General features: G+C 41.8%; 1 protein-coding gene across 1 annotated transcript in view; it reads right to left on the minus strand.

Annotated features, from left to right (window-relative positions):
• LOC140899890 (arylsulfatase D-like) overlaps positions 1 to 12215 on the minus strand; it is a 33439-nt gene extending 21224 nt beyond the window's left edge. Inside the window, exons 1-4 of the mRNA XM_073316592.1 lie at positions 12196 to 12215; positions 8784 to 8933; positions 7386 to 7507; positions 5101 to 5223 (exon numbers count right to left, since the gene is read on the minus strand). Coding sequence (XP_073172693.1) covers positions 5101 to 5223; positions 7386 to 7507; positions 8784 to 8933; positions 12196 to 12215 — 415 coding nt within the window. The remainder of the gene's footprint in view (positions 1 to 5100; positions 5224 to 7385; positions 7508 to 8783; positions 8934 to 12195) is intronic.
• Positions 12216 to 16616: the final 4401 nt, after the last annotated feature.

The following is a 16616-nucleotide window of genomic DNA, read 5'->3' on the forward strand; positions in this document are numbered from 1 at the left end:
ATGAAACAAAAGAACAGCCGCTCCTCCCCTGTAATATATACTCATTACTCAGAGAAAAAGACCACATCAAAATCCAGCTTAGACCTCCTGCAAGGGCCCACTCAAACAGATGGGCTTTGAAGCATACTCAGAAGATCTCTAAATTCAAGATGGTTTGAACCAAAGCATGGGGGCTGTGAATTCCGAAAACCCAGGGGCCAGCTGTTCCCTTTCATCTATAGTAAGGGAGCTCCTCAAGTGCCACTGCTGATTGCCAGGGTGATACGGGGGAAGTTCTAGTCCATCAGATAGGCCATTTCAATGTCATGGATCAAAAATAATACCTTGAATTCCGCTTTGGAATCAACGCACAACCAGCCCCAGCTATGGAGCAGAAGGGTCATGCGCTTAGAGCAAGAATTTTGCTAAACAAGTGGCCCACTGTATTACTAGTGTCATACTAACTTCAGACTGCAATTGGATTTAAAAGTTTAGCCGCAGATAGAGAGCACTGTAGTATTCTAATCCTGATCTGACACGAGCATGGATCACAACCAAAAGGTCTATATCTGAGAAAAAAGGATGCAACCTCCTTGCCAGATGCAGATATGAAATGATCAATAGGTGGGTGAACATTCTAATCAGGAAGTCTGGATTGCCCTCAGCTAAATACTCAAGGTATTTCCCAATCCACCATGATCAATTCCACTTTGTGATGAAAATATAGGCATACTGTTTGTAAATAGATATAATGAGATTGAATTTCAGAAGTGCTGAACGCTCAAATCTTTAGCTGAAGGTAATGGTAGCTGCGGATTCACAGATTCTCTTTAAAAAAACCCAGGTCCACAGGGAATAAACATATAAATAAGAGAAATAAGTTTTTGGCAGACATGCAGTAAGCCACATTCTGAAAGACAACTCATCAAAAGTTTTTAACAAAAATATTTTTCTCAAATCACATTGCTGATTGTTTAATGGGTGCTCTTGTTCTGCAGTTAAACCCATTTCAATTTTAAAGAGACACAAAAAGTGCAGCCCTTAGACACTTAGAAAATCCAAAGTTGTGATACACATCTTAAAAGAAATTGTGAGTTAATTTAGTGCCCAGCTAAATGCAATGTGGGCAGGAACTGTGCAAGATGCCTTACTTAATGGTTGTGCACTTCAATCCTGCTATTTATTGCCAATACTGCTTATGATCACCAGACTCTGTTCAACAAAGACTAGCAGTCTCGCTCAATTATGTGATGCTTTTGATGCCTATGTTGGGACTCAAACTTAGGCACCCCTGGGGAAAAAGTGAATGTACTCTGCCATCTAAATCCTCAGAATGAAATGCCATGGGCTCCCTAAGGGATAATGTCTATGGTGAAGTACAGGAAACTGAACACGGTTTATGTCAGTGATTCAGTACTGAAGCCAAGCGGAAGCACTTGGCAGTATCGGATATGATGTTTATCAAAATTCTGAAACAACTACAGCATTATTCCTCTTATATCACAAGGAAAATGAAGATTGAACACAACACAACTTAAATAAAAATAATAAAAATCCTGTTTTCTAATGCCTTAAGGGCTACATTTTCAATATCTTCTGCTAATTTTGGTGTCTGATTTTGAATTTACACAAATCAACGTGTGCATGCACATTAGATAGCAGATGTGTAATTTATGTGTGTAAATGCTGTTTTGTACATGTAGGCCAGAGTTTTTGGCTGCCCAGACTTAGGCATCCATATTAGGTTGGGTTGAGTCCTCTGGAAATTGAGTCTTGAAAATTCTCTGTTAGGGAAAAAGGTTTCCCCTCCTGTCTAGGGTTAGGAGGGTAGCCTTCCCTGGACTTCTGTATTAGCCAAACAAAACACAGAGTCTTGGCTCTTTGATAAAGTGAGGCACTTTAATGCTAGCAAGTACGACAGCTGAAGGGCTCACCAATTCCTTTACAGAGGAAAATGGTGAAGCCCCGAACAAAGAACAGAGATGGGCTTTTATAGCCTGGTTCAACATACAGTGTGATATCTCTTCCAGTTCAAGCCGGTTAGCCCAGTCTGTTTGAAGTTCTGGGGTAGGTATGAACATGGAGGCTTATCTGTATAAGGAATTCTTTCCCCAAAACGGGGAGTACAGGTTACACACAGTTCACATTCCTTCTACCTATAACCTTAGAGAGAAGACAGATAAGCATAGAAAAAAGACAGAGGCCTAGCTTTACATGATTATAGGGTTGTTTTCTGGTTCTTTTCTTTATCATTTCTGTTTATGCTTTTTCAGCATACCCTTATGGTGGGGGAGGTTAGATCAGAGGTGGGCAAACTACGGCCCACAGACCACATCTGGCCCGCAGGACCGTCCTGCCCGACCCCTGAGCTCCTGGCCCAGGAGGCTGTCTCCTCTCCCCCACAGCCACATGGAGCAATGCTCTGGGCGGCAGGACTGCAGAGCCTGGTCTGACCTGGTGCTCTGTGCTGTGCGGCGCGGCTGCCTATCCTGGTGCAGCCGCGCCGCCAGCCACCGGTGCTCCAGGCAGCGTGGTAAGGGGGCAGGGAGCGGGGGGGGGGGGGGGGGAGTTTGGATAGAGGGCAGAGGAGTTCAGGGGATGATCAAGGGTGTGGATACGGGGCGGGGCAATCAGAGGGTGGGGACTGGGGGTTGAATGGGGGCAGGGGTTCCGGGGAGGCAGTCAAGAAGACGAGGAGGGGTTGGATGGGGCGGCGGGGGGTGGTCAGGGGACAGGGTGGGTGGATGGGGCAGGGGTCCCGGGGAGGCAGTCAGGAAGGGGGGGTTGAATAGGGTGGTGGGGGGCAGTTAGGGGAGAGGGGTCCGGGGGCGGTCAGGGAGAAGGGGTGGTTGGATGGGGCTGGGGGGGGAGCAGTCAGGAAGGAGGGGGGGTCGGATGGGGCGGCAGGGAGCAGTTAGGGGCAGGAGGTCCAGGGGCGGTCAGGGGACTAAGAGCAGCGGGTGGTGGTGGATGTGGCAGGAGTCCCGGGGGGGGGGCGTTAGGGGGCAAGAAGCGGGGTGCGGGGGGGGGTCGGATGGGGGTGGGGACCAGGCCATGCCTGGCTGTGTGTGGAGGCACAGCCTCCCCTAACCGGCCCTCCATACAATTTCAGAAACTCAATGTGGCCCTCAGGCCAAAAAAAGTTTGCCCGCCCCTGGGTTAGATGAATCATTTGAGGGAATTCCATTTCAGGTCATGACTAAAAAGTGAATAGTTGTTTTAGCAAGTGGCCTTATGAAAACTGAGTGGCACAATTAGACATGTACAAATGAAACTGACATCTTTATTCATTTTGTAAAAGGATGTTTTTATCTGGGCTGTACTGAAATCTTGTTCAAGTACAATGTAGTATACTGTAACTTTTGAATAACCTTAACTGACGGTATTGCTATATGTGAAGGGCCAAATCCTCAGATGGTGTAAATTAGCTTCGTTTCATTGATTTCAATTGGAGCTGTGTCAACTTATATCAATTTATGTGCTTCTGGCCCAAAGTGTCTAAAACCTAGGGTGACCAGATAGCAAATGTGAAAAATCGGGACGGGGGTGGGGGTAATAGGTGACTATATAAGAAAAAGTCCCAAATATCAGGACTGTCCCTATAAAATTGGGACATCTGGTCACTCTACTAAAACCTAAAGATACAGGCTCAAAATGTAACTCATTTGTACATGTTAATGTAATATTATTGACAATCACTAGATAGCACTATTACTGGTACGGTAATCTTGCAAGGTCTATTTAACTGAATGCATAAGCAGTTAGATCTTGGACAAGTGGTTGTGGTTGGGTATGATACGGTTCTATTTTAAAGGTGAGTGTATCATCAGTATAATTTATTCTTTCCAGCTGAATGTCTTTCTGAGTGGAATAGTTTCTCTGGTGCAGAATTAGTGCCTACAGGATATGCCGACTGTGTATAACAGTCCTGGTACCAGATCACGCCACGGACCCAGGCCTCATTGAACACTGACAAATGCACAGCTGGAAACCAGTCTCACTCACCTGTGTGTTAGTGTTGCTAAATACCACTAGAGTTACAAGAATGTGTTTAGACTTTATGGAATGCTTGTAGGATGCTGCATGCATTAATTCTACCCATAGTCTCTGTATCCCCTGTTCTAAGGTAATGTTTAAATGTTTGCTAAGACTGTAAATCCCTCCGCAGTCAGCAAAGAAGCATTACCAAGTGTGAAATGTCAGTTTACCACAAAAGGTGTTATCTCCTCCCCAGCAAAAGGTGGTCTACTGTCATCAGACATGCCACTGTGGACAAAAGACTTTGTTGATTGCTTTCCTGTCACCCCTGAAGAGGGTATGTACACAAGCCCTCCTCCCATCACAGCTTGAACCCTGGGGGAAGGGAATAAAAATGCCTGTTAAGGAGAAACTGTTATCTTTATGCTGCCTGGACTCTGAGGGGCAAAGATTCCTAAACATAAGCAAGAGATCCCCAAGGTGCTTGGCTTGGGTTCACCCTAAAGGACATAAAACCTCGCTTATTATAGAAGCTTCTATTATCTTTTGAAACTTGACTAATTCACTTGTGGGTGTATGTTTACCTGCTTTAACCGCATAAATAACTCTCATATTTCTTTTTCTTAGTTAATAAACCTTTAGTTAGTTTATTACAGGATTGGCTACACGTGTTATCTTTGATTTGAGATCGGAGGTACAGTTGACTGGTTCTTTGGGACTGGGAATAACCTGAATACTGATGTGGTTTTTGGTGTAAAGGGACATCTATTACAAAGGCAGGCTTGCTTGGGTGGCAAGATAGATTGGAGTGCCCAAAGGGGGACTGTCTGTGACTCCGTATTAAGGCTGTTATAATGCTTTAGGAGGTCACATTTGATACTTGGTTGGTGAAATCTAATTATAGAACATACAGTCAGTTTGGGTTTTGTGCCCTGTTCCCGATCAGTCTGCCCTGAGGTTGGCACTCATGTTTGTGAGCCACTCCAGACAGTTTGACACTGACACAAGGGAACAAAGACATGTTATATGATATGATGTCATAAACAATAAAACTAAGAATTGATCAATCCCCTCACAATGACATATTTCAGGGCTAAATGTTTAGATAACACCTTTTACCCAAACAATATTGAGTCTACATACCTATTAGTCCTGTGATGTAGCCTTGCTGCTGTAGTATCTTGGCAAAAGTGGTTTCATTTGGAGGGAGCCCTCCTGAGGCCCCAGCCCACTGAATAACACGATAGTCATTAGTGGCATCCATACCTATAATACACAATTTTTAAAAGTACTAAACACAGCAATGTGGGTGCTTTAGTCAAAAGCAAATTTTGTTTGCATCCGATGAAGTGAGCTGTAGCTCACGAAAGCTCATGCTCAAATAAATTGGTTAGTCTCTAAGGTGCCACAAGTACTCCTTTTCTTTTTGCAAATACAGACTGACACGGCTGTTACTCTGAAACCTTTGTTTTTATAATAGCTCACTAAAGCTCTCTTGTCTGCACAGTCAAAACTTGCTAGACTTAAAAATCAACCTTTTGTATCTTTACATTGTCTCTCTCCCTCCTGCCGCTAATAACTGAATAATTAGCAGGCCACTAGAAAACAGTCTTACATTCTTGGGGCCAGATACTCAGCTCATCTAAATTAGCATAGCTTCCCTGACTTTAATAGTCTGGTACTGATTTACACCAGCTAAGAATCTACCCTATGTTGTCTGGTTAAGCCCTGGTGAAAATAAATTAGAATCTGGGTGAGAATGGGGAGATGTAAATCTCTTGCTTTATATTACCAATTTCTCATTTGCACCTCACACAGATGTGTGTGACGTTTTCCTTCTATCTTTTAATCATTATTTGCAGCAGGACTTGGAAAACATAGAAAAAAAATCTTTTTACAGATTTTTAGAAACCAAAGTTGTGGATCTGAGTGATGATGTGGATCTGTTTGATGGTGTGAAAAAGAGGAAAGCTGTAAACACAACAGGGAATGGAGACGGTCAAACATAAGTCAAATGTCAAGTTTTCTGGAAGACTGAAGTGGGACACTAATATAAGGGCTATTATATATTACAGTATCATCCAGACTTTACGGGTTCTGCACTGAGATATAGGAACACAGACTAGACTGTAGGTATCTGTGCACAATTCCCACTGAGCTCAATGGGAGGTTAAGGGTGGAAGTGGGGCAGCATATTAACTTCAAACTTCCTGGGATACACACTGAAATAATTTGCTATAATGCAATGACTAGGGAATTGCAGTCTAGAAGCTTGCATAACTATTTTTTTTTTCCATCCCTGGAACTTGTATCATCAGGAGAGAAAAGAATGCTTCTGTCAACCTGATTATTATTGTGTTTGGCTGACAGTTACAGAATTATAAGTTATTGACATTTGTCTTGCACGTCTGTCATTCCTGCTTGTTGACCGGAGGGAATGAAACTAGTCTGAGTATATTGCCTACATGCACTTGCTATTACATTACTATTGCAGGTATTTCTGTTTAGGATTTAAGGCTAAGGTAAACTGTGTTTACGAAACCTTTTGCCGTTTGAGCACTGTGCTATAAATTGTTGAGATTTAGCAACTTTATACGAAAACATTACTATTGGCATCACTATTACAGAGCAGCATTATTCCATGATCTTTCGTGCCACAAAATATACTAGTTTCAGCAGAAGCTGCTCCCAGGAATGGCTGTTTATTTTCTACCCCACTGCATTTAATGTGGGCCAGCCACATCTGCTTAATATCTGTGGACCTTCAAAATTGAATTACCCATGTGGAGAGGCTTCTGGTGGCAATTCAGTGGGAGACATCATGGCTCCTGCTCCCATCTGTTTGCACCTCCTAGCCTCCTTTCATGTTAGCTACATGAGTGCTCCTTTCTGTCCTGTGCAGAGGCAGGGATGAATGGATCCATGTTGCAATAATTATAACATAAAATAAACAAATATCCCCAGCAGCTGGTGATGGGACACTAGATGGGGAGGGCTCTGAGTTACTATAGAAAATTATCTCTCAGGTGTCTGGCTGCTGGGTCTTGCCAAAATGCTCAGGGTCCAACTGATATTTGGGGTTGGGAAGGAATTTTCCCTTGGGTCAGATTGGCAGAGAAAAACCCTGGAGTTTTTTTGCCTTCCTCTGCAGCATGGGGGCATGGGTCACTTGCAGGTTTAAACTGGAGTAAATGGTGGATTCTCGTAACTTGAAGTCTTTAAATCATGTTTTGAGGACTTCAGTAACTCAGCCAGAGGTTATGGGTCTATTACAGGAGTGGGTAGGCAAGGTTCTGTGGCCTGCAATGCGCAGGAGGTCAGACTAGATGACCCTGATGATCCCTTTGGCCGTAAAGTCAATGACTCTAAATGTTTAAAAGCTAAGATCTCTTGCTAAGACAGCACTGTACCATGAAACAGGTCCACACCTGATCTGATTGGGTATCTGCCAGTCAGGAAAGCTGCTCTGCTTGGTGTGCAAAGCGGAGCCGCAGCAATGTGCTGAGTAAGTTTCACTCCTTCCTTTGCCAGCCGGTCAATGTTAGGGGTCCTAAAAACAAAATCAACACAACCAAATTTCATTACAGTGGTCTGCCAGCTAATAGTGATTAGCAATGTTGTGTACTGTATTTTTTCTTTCTTTTTTTTTTTTTAAATAGACCTAATAAACATTTCCTGAGCTCTCTAATAAAGTTAGCCGTTGGCTGTTTCCTCTGCCATAATTAGGATAATGGATTTTTTTATTTTTCTCTCTCTTAGTCTGGTCATTACAATTGTTTGGACATTTTTAAAGTGAATAATTCCTAAGCTTAGACCCCATCGCTACAAGCAGCGCCACGCAGGTGTATCCTAACGCTGGTGCACAGCCATATGGAGGCCACTGGGGCTTTGTGGCTGCAGAGGCCCATCCCCGGGTGGCTGCTCGCAGGAACACAGCCTTACTGAGGAATTGACAGAAACCTGCTGATTAATGGAAATAGCAGGTGACAATGAGATGTCACCTGGGACTTGGTGGGAGGCTGAAGGTTATGTGGATCTTTTTCAGAAAATAATTATGTTGTCCCACTATTATGGTAGAAAGACACCTGACACTGTCACACCAGCACTCTTTATGCAGAACTCATCACAAAAGGCAGATTGTCCTCCCTTGTGCAAAATTCTCTTTGAAGTCAATGCGAGTTTTGCCCAAGTGAGGACTTCAGGATTGGTTCTCTACTTAAACAACCACATATAAAGTCTGTAGAAATGGGATGGAAAAAAATCAGCATATCACTGTATGTCAGAATTACCTTCCATTTTGTTAACATTAATTAACTCCTTAAATATTCTCAGCTGATGAAGTAGGCTGCCCTTAGGAGCATAAGGAACATTTATTTCTCCTTTTCTTTATTTCATTTTCATGTTTAACTATTTTTTTATCTGAGAGTCAGAAAAAAAATCGCCTAAACTTATACAAATGAAATCAGGACTATTTTTTTTTTTTTAGAGAGGCTGCTCACCAATCACCCCCAGTGACTTCTGCTGGCGGTGCAGGTGCTTAGCATTTCTAAAAATCAGACCCAAAATAACACAAAATAATTCTTAATGATAAATAACTTACAATAAACATAGCCATTGCCAACAGAGTATGTCATTGTGCGGCTTTTACAGTGTTGCGAGAGAGATGGTCCAGTTAGCACCTTTAACCTACTGCTGGTGACACCGGCAGGGAACCCCGTCCTTCCGCCAGCCAGTGGCTCAACAGAGGAGGAACTGGACAGAATATGACATTCTTACAATAAAAAAGTAAATTAAACATCTTTGATTACTATGCTTAAATCCTTTACCTTATAGTATCATTTCCATAGCAGCCTACATCTCCAATACCAAGATCATCAGCCAGTATCAGTACAATGTTGGGCTTGTAACTGACTGAAGCATGTGACCCAGGTGGCTTTATGAACAGACATAAAACTAGGAGGATGGTCAGAGAGGTCCTGAAAAGGTTAAAAAAAAATCAATATAATTTGGCTATTCTTATTTTTTAAATACACCCAGAAGGAAATTGCAGGTGAAATCAGATAATTCTAACTCCGGACGGAACAAAGTGTGAAAAGTTTTATGAAGAACTGACAACAGAAATATTTTAAAAAATACATTGTATTACAGTAACTCCTCACTTAAAATCATCCCAGTTAACTTGTTACGTTGCTGATCAGGGTTGTGAGTTCAATCCTTGAGGGGGCCATTTAGCGATCTGGGGCAAAAATTGAGGATTGGTCCTGCTTTGACCAGGGGGTTGGACAAGATGATCTCCTGAGGTCCCTTCCAACCCTGATATTCTATGATTCAATTAGGGAACATGCTCGTTTAAAGTTGCGCAATGCTCCTTTATAACGGTCCCTCCGTTTGGCAGCTGCCTGCTTTGTCCACTGCTTGCAGGAAGAGCAGCCCGTTGCAGCTAGCTGGTGGGGGCCTGGAAACAGGGTGGACCGGCAGCCCGCTTTCAGCTCCCTGCTCCCCTAAGTTCCCTGTGCAGCAGCTGCCCAGCAGGCTATCAATTCGGGCAGTTCAGCTGTCCCTCCCCCACTGCCATGTGCTGCTCCTGCCTTCTGCCTTGGAGCTGCTCCCGGGAGCCTCCTGCTTGCTGTGGGGGCAGGAAAAGAGGGGGGCTAATGTCACGGTGTCTCCATCCCCCTTGCTCCTGCCCCACACTTACCCCTTCTCCATATAGAGCAGGGTTGGTTCACAACAGGGCTCAGGAGGGAGGGAGCTTGCTGGCCAGAGCTGCTGTCTCAACTTGCAGATACACTTAAAAAGGCAGTGTACTTAGAGTGGGGTCAGCGTACTTAAAGGGGCAATGCACATCTCTCTCTCACAAACACATCGTGTGTGTCTCCGTCTCTGTTTGCCATGCTGTCTCCCCTCCCTCCATTCATGCTGCCTTGTAGAGTGTGAGGCTACATTAACAACAATGTGTTAACCCTTGGGGGCTCAGCCGAATGCCAGTTCATCTTTTAGCAGTAAGGCATTGCCTGGCAAATATCCCATCCTCTTCCACCCTCTGACTTCACCACCTCACCCAAGCTTCACAATCATCATTGCTGTGTACAGTATTAAATTGTTTATTTAAAACTTATACTGTGTGTATATAAAATATAGTTTTTTGTCCTGTGAAAAAAATTTCCCTGGAACTTAACCCCCCCCCCCCTTATTTATATGAATTCTTATGGGGAAATTGGATTCGCTTAACATCATTTTGCTTAAAGTCGCATTTTTCAGGAACATAACTACAACATTAAGTGAGGAGTTACTGTATTTATATTATTATACATGAGCTTTCAGTGAAATTCAAACTAAAAAATGACCCCGGGTTACCTATTCCACTACAAAGCAACTCACTTATTCCCAACACTTTCTATTTACTGCTTGAATAGAACCAACAGAGATTTCCACTGTGTTCAACACCTAGATAAAGACAGCCAATCTGGTTCCGTGTGTCAGCAAGAGAGCAATAATTTTATCCCTTCATTTCTTTCATAGCCATGTAATGAACTCCAAGGAAGAAGATAGCAGGATCATACTATAGGAAGAAATAAAAGTTGAACAGGGCTAGTCTGTGAGCAAACCACATATCTATTATTAGTTGGGGATTTCTGAGAGAAATCAGCACAAATATTAACAAAACCAATATGCCCCTTTGTTTCCCAATTGGTGTTATGGCATCATCATGCAAGTTTTGCATTTTGGGCATACAAACAGGTCTATAAATCTTTAGCTAGAAGTAAATAAGTGAGGGGAAGAATACAGATCTGATCAAGTATAAATTTGTCCCTCCATTATCTATTTGAATATATAATGTGCCACTACACTGAACAAATTAAAGCATTTTGTATTTCAATCAGCTTTATGCATCTCAAACACAGAGTTTCTATGGGTTCCTGAACCTGCTACAGTTTACAAGTTTAAAGTTCTTAACATTTGGCCAAGAAAAAGAATTGTTAAGTGTTGATCCAACATTCCGTACTCCAAAGAATTAAAGTTGTGGATGATACATTTTTAATGGACTAGCCTAAAATACATGGGACAAATTTTCAATTATCACCCTCATATCGTCAAGCCAATTCAAGAGCTAACTAACCAAAATTTCTCCAATTATGATGATTATTTTTCTATTTAATAATTTTTTCCTGCAACGTTTACCCATCTTTTCCTCATGATTATTTAAATTACTGAAGTACTATAATAATTTGTCTGATTTTACTTTGCACAATAACCATGAAATTTTGCCTCACTCCTTTGTATTCCAGAGTTAACAATATGTCTAATATTACTGAATGATAATAAATGCTGCATTGAAAAGAATGACGGGACAGTAATACCTACACCCCCAATATGCACGTAACAAAAATGTATTGCAAGATGACAGTATCCTTCTTGTACATACCATGATAAATGACTTGACTAAATTATATAGATTTTCCAGATTACCTGCTTGTAAGGATCCATGCTAGATCAATTCAAAACTCCAGGAAAGCCCGCCTTAGCACAGAAATTACAAGGTCTACTTTAGAGCTTATATCCATATATATATATACGAGTGTGAATATTCTTCTAGTTTGGAGTGTTTGAATTTGGAGTTTCATTAGAGTCCCAAAAGTCAAGGCATAAAATTCAGATATTTCAGAATAAGGATTTGGATATGGCATTTCATTACAATCCAATGTCTGTCTTACACACAATCAGATATTACACACTGAAGACACACATCAATTAAATAGGTTAGAAAGCATCAGGATGTCTACTGCCACTTAACTTTATCATGAAAGAACAGGCTATTCCTCCTACATACTTAACTCTCATCTTCTGTTTATCTGAAATGTACTGAAAAGTATTGCATCAATCCCTGAAGCAATGCTGGAGTCTGAAGACTGTCTGCCTTCATTACACATACAGACTGAAGTTCAAACCTCCTACAGATTATGCAAAAAGTCAAAAATACTTATGGAATGATGAAATAACTTGTGTGTACTGGATGACCGAGATTTGGAAAGATATGTCACAGAATATGAAAGGGTTTTAATTCAAGAAACACATGTAACTCTCCAAATGACAAAGATCTAAATAAGGAAGAAACGTTAAAAGATTAGCCAGCTACTACTTTCTGCATCAACTACTTGGCCATAACTTAACACATGGATAAATTATAGGCCTCCACTTGGTAATTAAGAAGTGACAAAGAGAGGAAAACTATTTTACCTTGGCATAGTGAAACCCATAGCTCTGCTTGTCACATAACTCCAAAATGTTTTGTGCAGTATTATACTACAAGTCATTTTACCCATCTAATTTGGCAGATGAATCCCAGTCAATCAAATCCTCTTTAACAGTACCAATGAAGAGGCTTCTGCTAGGGTAATACTTTTACCCTGGAGAAGGTCAGTGAGACAACAATATATCTAGTGGATAAAATTCTGTGCTAAGCCTCTAAAGGTATGTCTACAGTTCGAGCTGGGGTTGAGATTCCCAGCTCAAGGAGACAAACCTGTGCTAGCTCTGATGGAGACCGCACGCTAAAAATTAGAAAGTAGCTGTGGTGGTGAGAGTGGCCAGCTGCCCAAAGTTTGTGCCCATCAGAGACCTAGGTAGGTACTCGGGGCACCTGGACCCTCTCACTACTCGCACTGCCATGGCTACATTCTATTTTAATGCACCAGCTACATCAGAGCTAGCATGGTATGTCTCCTCGAGTTGGGAATCTCAACCCCAGCTCAAAGTGTAGACATACCTTTAGAGCCACAGCGCAAAACTCACAGCCCAGGGAGAGGTAGGGGGCCCTGTAGGCCTCTCTAAGTTACAGCAGCCTCACAGGGCTGCCCACTGGACAACTACGTTGTCCAGAATGTCCACAGTATTGTGCACTGTGGCTCCACTCCTTCCATTATGCACGGGGATCCTCAAAGGGCAGACTCACAGCTGTACTTCACAGTACTTCTGTGGGAGCAAGCTCCAACAGGCAGTATCTAGGCATCAGTTTCCCCAACTATAAAATGGGAATAATGATACTTATGTCCTTTGTAAAGTGCTTTGAGAGCCACTGATAAAAAGCCCTATGTAAGAGCTAGGTATCATTATTTGGGCCCCTTTACGCCAATGTAGCCTTTTACCCACCATAGGGGGTCTGGAGTGTCTTTACAATAAACAAATGGTTTTTCCTAGAATTCTCAAAATCATCCAGAAAACACGTGCAACCAATATATTGACCTTAAATAGGTGTAACAGAGGGAAATCCAGTCCCATAATTTTAAACTGCTTTTCTGATTCTTTCTAAACTTCCCAGAAAAATTGAACTTGAGACATTTACACATGACATGTACATTTAAATGGAATCGGTTTCTTTTTGGGGAGAAGTTGGGGAAAGGGGTTAAAATTCAGGCTTATAATGTGAATGTGGTATCAACCTTCACAGTACAGCAGCTTCTGCCATTGGTAATTTGAAAAGATTAAGAAGAAACAGGATAAAAATACCACCACACCAATAAATCACATGATTATATTTTATTATTTATTTTTATATACACACTACTGTTATATTTATGATGCTGATGTAGACTTTATGATGTCATTCAACTCTAATGAGCTTTTACTCATAAATAGGAAGAAAACAGTCATTTGTTCTAGTGATTTTTTTTTCTTACCAGTAGCCTGTCAGGTGCCACATGATTTCTACCACGACACAACGGTTGGTATTTCAGGATTCTGTAAAAAAACAAACGAACAAACAAAAACCCCATCACATTAAAATAAAAAATGTAATCATGTAAATGATTAAAGAGCCTGATCCAAGCCCCACTGAAATCAATGGGAGTGCTCATTCACTTCAATAAGCTTTGGATCAGGCCCAAAATGAAAAAAAGCAGTGACAACAATAAGAATAGACATTTAAGAACAGGTCATGACACACCGATATTATAAATAGTTACTTCCAGTAATGCCCACAGTGTTCTAGTTGCCATCTAAACAGAGAAGATGGCATGATCCATGCTCTGAGAAGCTGGTACCCTAAGAAAAGACAAATAGACCAAGAGGAAAGTGAAGGGAGAAACAAATTATATTATCCTGGTATATGGGCCTTATCCAGGGCCTTTTGAAGCCAATGGAAAGAGTTCCATTTGAACCAGGCCTTATGTAACATACACATTTCAGGTTTCAGAGTAACAGCCGTGTTAGTCTGTATTCGCAAAAAGAAAAGGAGTACTTGTGGCACCTTAGAGACTAACCAATTTATTTGAGCATAAGCTTTCATGAGCTACAGCTCACTTCATCGGATGCAATACACATTTCACTGAGTCATGCAAGTCCACAGAAGTAACCAGATGCCACAAGAATGGCAACTGGAATCATTAACTCCCATAGCATTGCACCAACACCATCATATTAACTTGTGATGGAGATTAAAATGACAGTTGGTTTCTCTGTCTCCCCTGCAATTTTCAGACAGAATCCCATTATCTCCCTCTCTTGATGTATTTATTCTCTTTAGTTTAGGACAGTTTCCCCATTGACTGGGTAATAATTCTCTTTCACTGTACTACAAGATTATATTACCCAGTCAATGTCCACCCTTTCTAAGTTAAGGAACTGTAAGAAATCTTCTTAAGCACAATAATAGTCTGCTAGCTCGTTTTACAATATATTTTCTTTTAGTCTTCCTAAAGATATGCTTAATTGTTAGAATTTCTAGTCATCCACTATTACAGATTACCAGCTGATGTCATCGTCACAATGATGCTGACAATTTGGTTCTCTCCCACTCTTTACCTTAAGTTTTGAGATGTACATTTTCCTGATTGGTACTTCTTTTTGCATCATTTCAGTTGGTTACACCTTTTCCCTCTGTGTACATTCTCTGGAGGTTGTGTCTCCATAGCTCTGATCTGGGTATTTTACTTTCACACATTTCCTCTAAGCTCTCCTGTACCGTTGGCATGGTTTATACACATTGAGAACAAGATACTATTGTTACAAAGAATTAAAATAGCAGTCTAATGATCTTGATTCACAGGCATCTGAATAGGTTTCTTAGAGCTTACTCAGTGATTGCCAATTCAACCTTAAATGCATCTCAAACATCCCGGTATTGTTTACTTTGTTTGTTTAACCTTTTCCATAAATTGTAGCATTCAACAGCTTAGTTAATGTATACATGAAAAACAAATACAATGCCTATAATACTTGATTCCATTTCTTAGATCCTGTTTCTAACTCTTGCAATCGCAAATTACATTTAAAACCATCAATACCACATACCATAGAACAGTGGTGGGCAACCTGCGGCCCATCAGGGTAATCCGCTGGTGGGCTACCATACAGTTTGTTTACATTTGCACGGCTGCCCGCAGCTCCCAGCGGCCGCGGTTCACCGTTCCCGGCTAATGGGAGCTGCAGGAAGCGGTGGCCAGCACGTCCCGCCGCTGCTTCCTGCAGCTCCCATTGGTCGGGAATGGTGAACCATGGCCACTGAGTGCTGCAGGTGGCCCACCAGTGGATTACCCTGACGGGCAGCAGGTTGCCCACCACTGCCTTAGAACAAGAATTGCAGTTTTTACAATCAGGGTTTAGAATGGACGTGGTACCAATACATGGCCTACGCACACACAGACCTCACAATAACTTCCCAAAAGTTGACTAAAAATACTGAAAACAATTATTTTGTTAACAAGTACCTAACTGCATGTACTGCCTGCAGTTAGTCTGGGGCAGACCCAGATTTAGGTCTGGGCATTAGTATATAATGAACCATATGAAGATGAGTGAAAATTTCTTGCTGCCTTCAGATCCCTCCTCTAGTCACAATTTTATGACCTTAGTGGCAGAGGTGCTAAGTCAATGATACGCAGACCTCAGTACAATTGGTTAATAACATAGTAAAAGCATCCTGATTGATTAATAATTAAATCACACAGTGTTTTAATATCATGTGCTGCAAGGAGCTGCAGGAGACACATTAATGAGCCACTTGTGGCTTCCTGAGCCTTAGTCCGAGTATCACTGTACTAAGCATCTTTAATACCTACTAAAGTAGAAGGAAGTTGCAGGTACTCAGCAGCTTTGAAAGTTAGGTGCAGTTATTGTGCATTTAGCTGCTATTCAGGTCTGGACTGGCCTGTGAAGTCAGACCTTTGTATTTACCCTCCTCACATTTACTCAGAATATGGGACTGAGAAATTGGTGGACTTTTCTGTGGAGGTGCCTATGAAATAAAAGACAACATTGTGATAACAGGGAACTAAATTAATTTATCTTCACCCTCTCCAAGTCTTCCCCCCTCCCAGATTAAGGGGAAATAGAGTATGGTCAGAGTGCCTTTGTGCTCTGGCAATTCCTGGCTATCCAAACAGCTGCTCTGGGGCTGTTGCATCCACCTGCAAGTATGGAGACCTCAGGGCTACTCTAACCTCTAACTCCCATGAGCTCATATTACTATCCCCCAACTGCTCTTAAACAGACTAGTCACTTTTTATTATCCAAATTGTATTAAATTCAAATAGAAAAAAATAGTAAAGCCGATGAAAACAAAATTGGATCTCACCCACTGTTCCCTCTAAGCTGTGCGCGTCTGCACGCGCACACACAGATCCTAAACTCCGTACACACGGTGAAACACCGCACGCACAACA

Source organism: Lepidochelys kempii, chromosome 1 (genome assembly GCF_965140265.1).
Source record: "Lepidochelys kempii isolate rLepKem1 chromosome 1, rLepKem1.hap2, whole genome shotgun sequence".
NCBI lineage: Eukaryota > Metazoa > Chordata > Testudines > Cheloniidae > Lepidochelys > Lepidochelys kempii.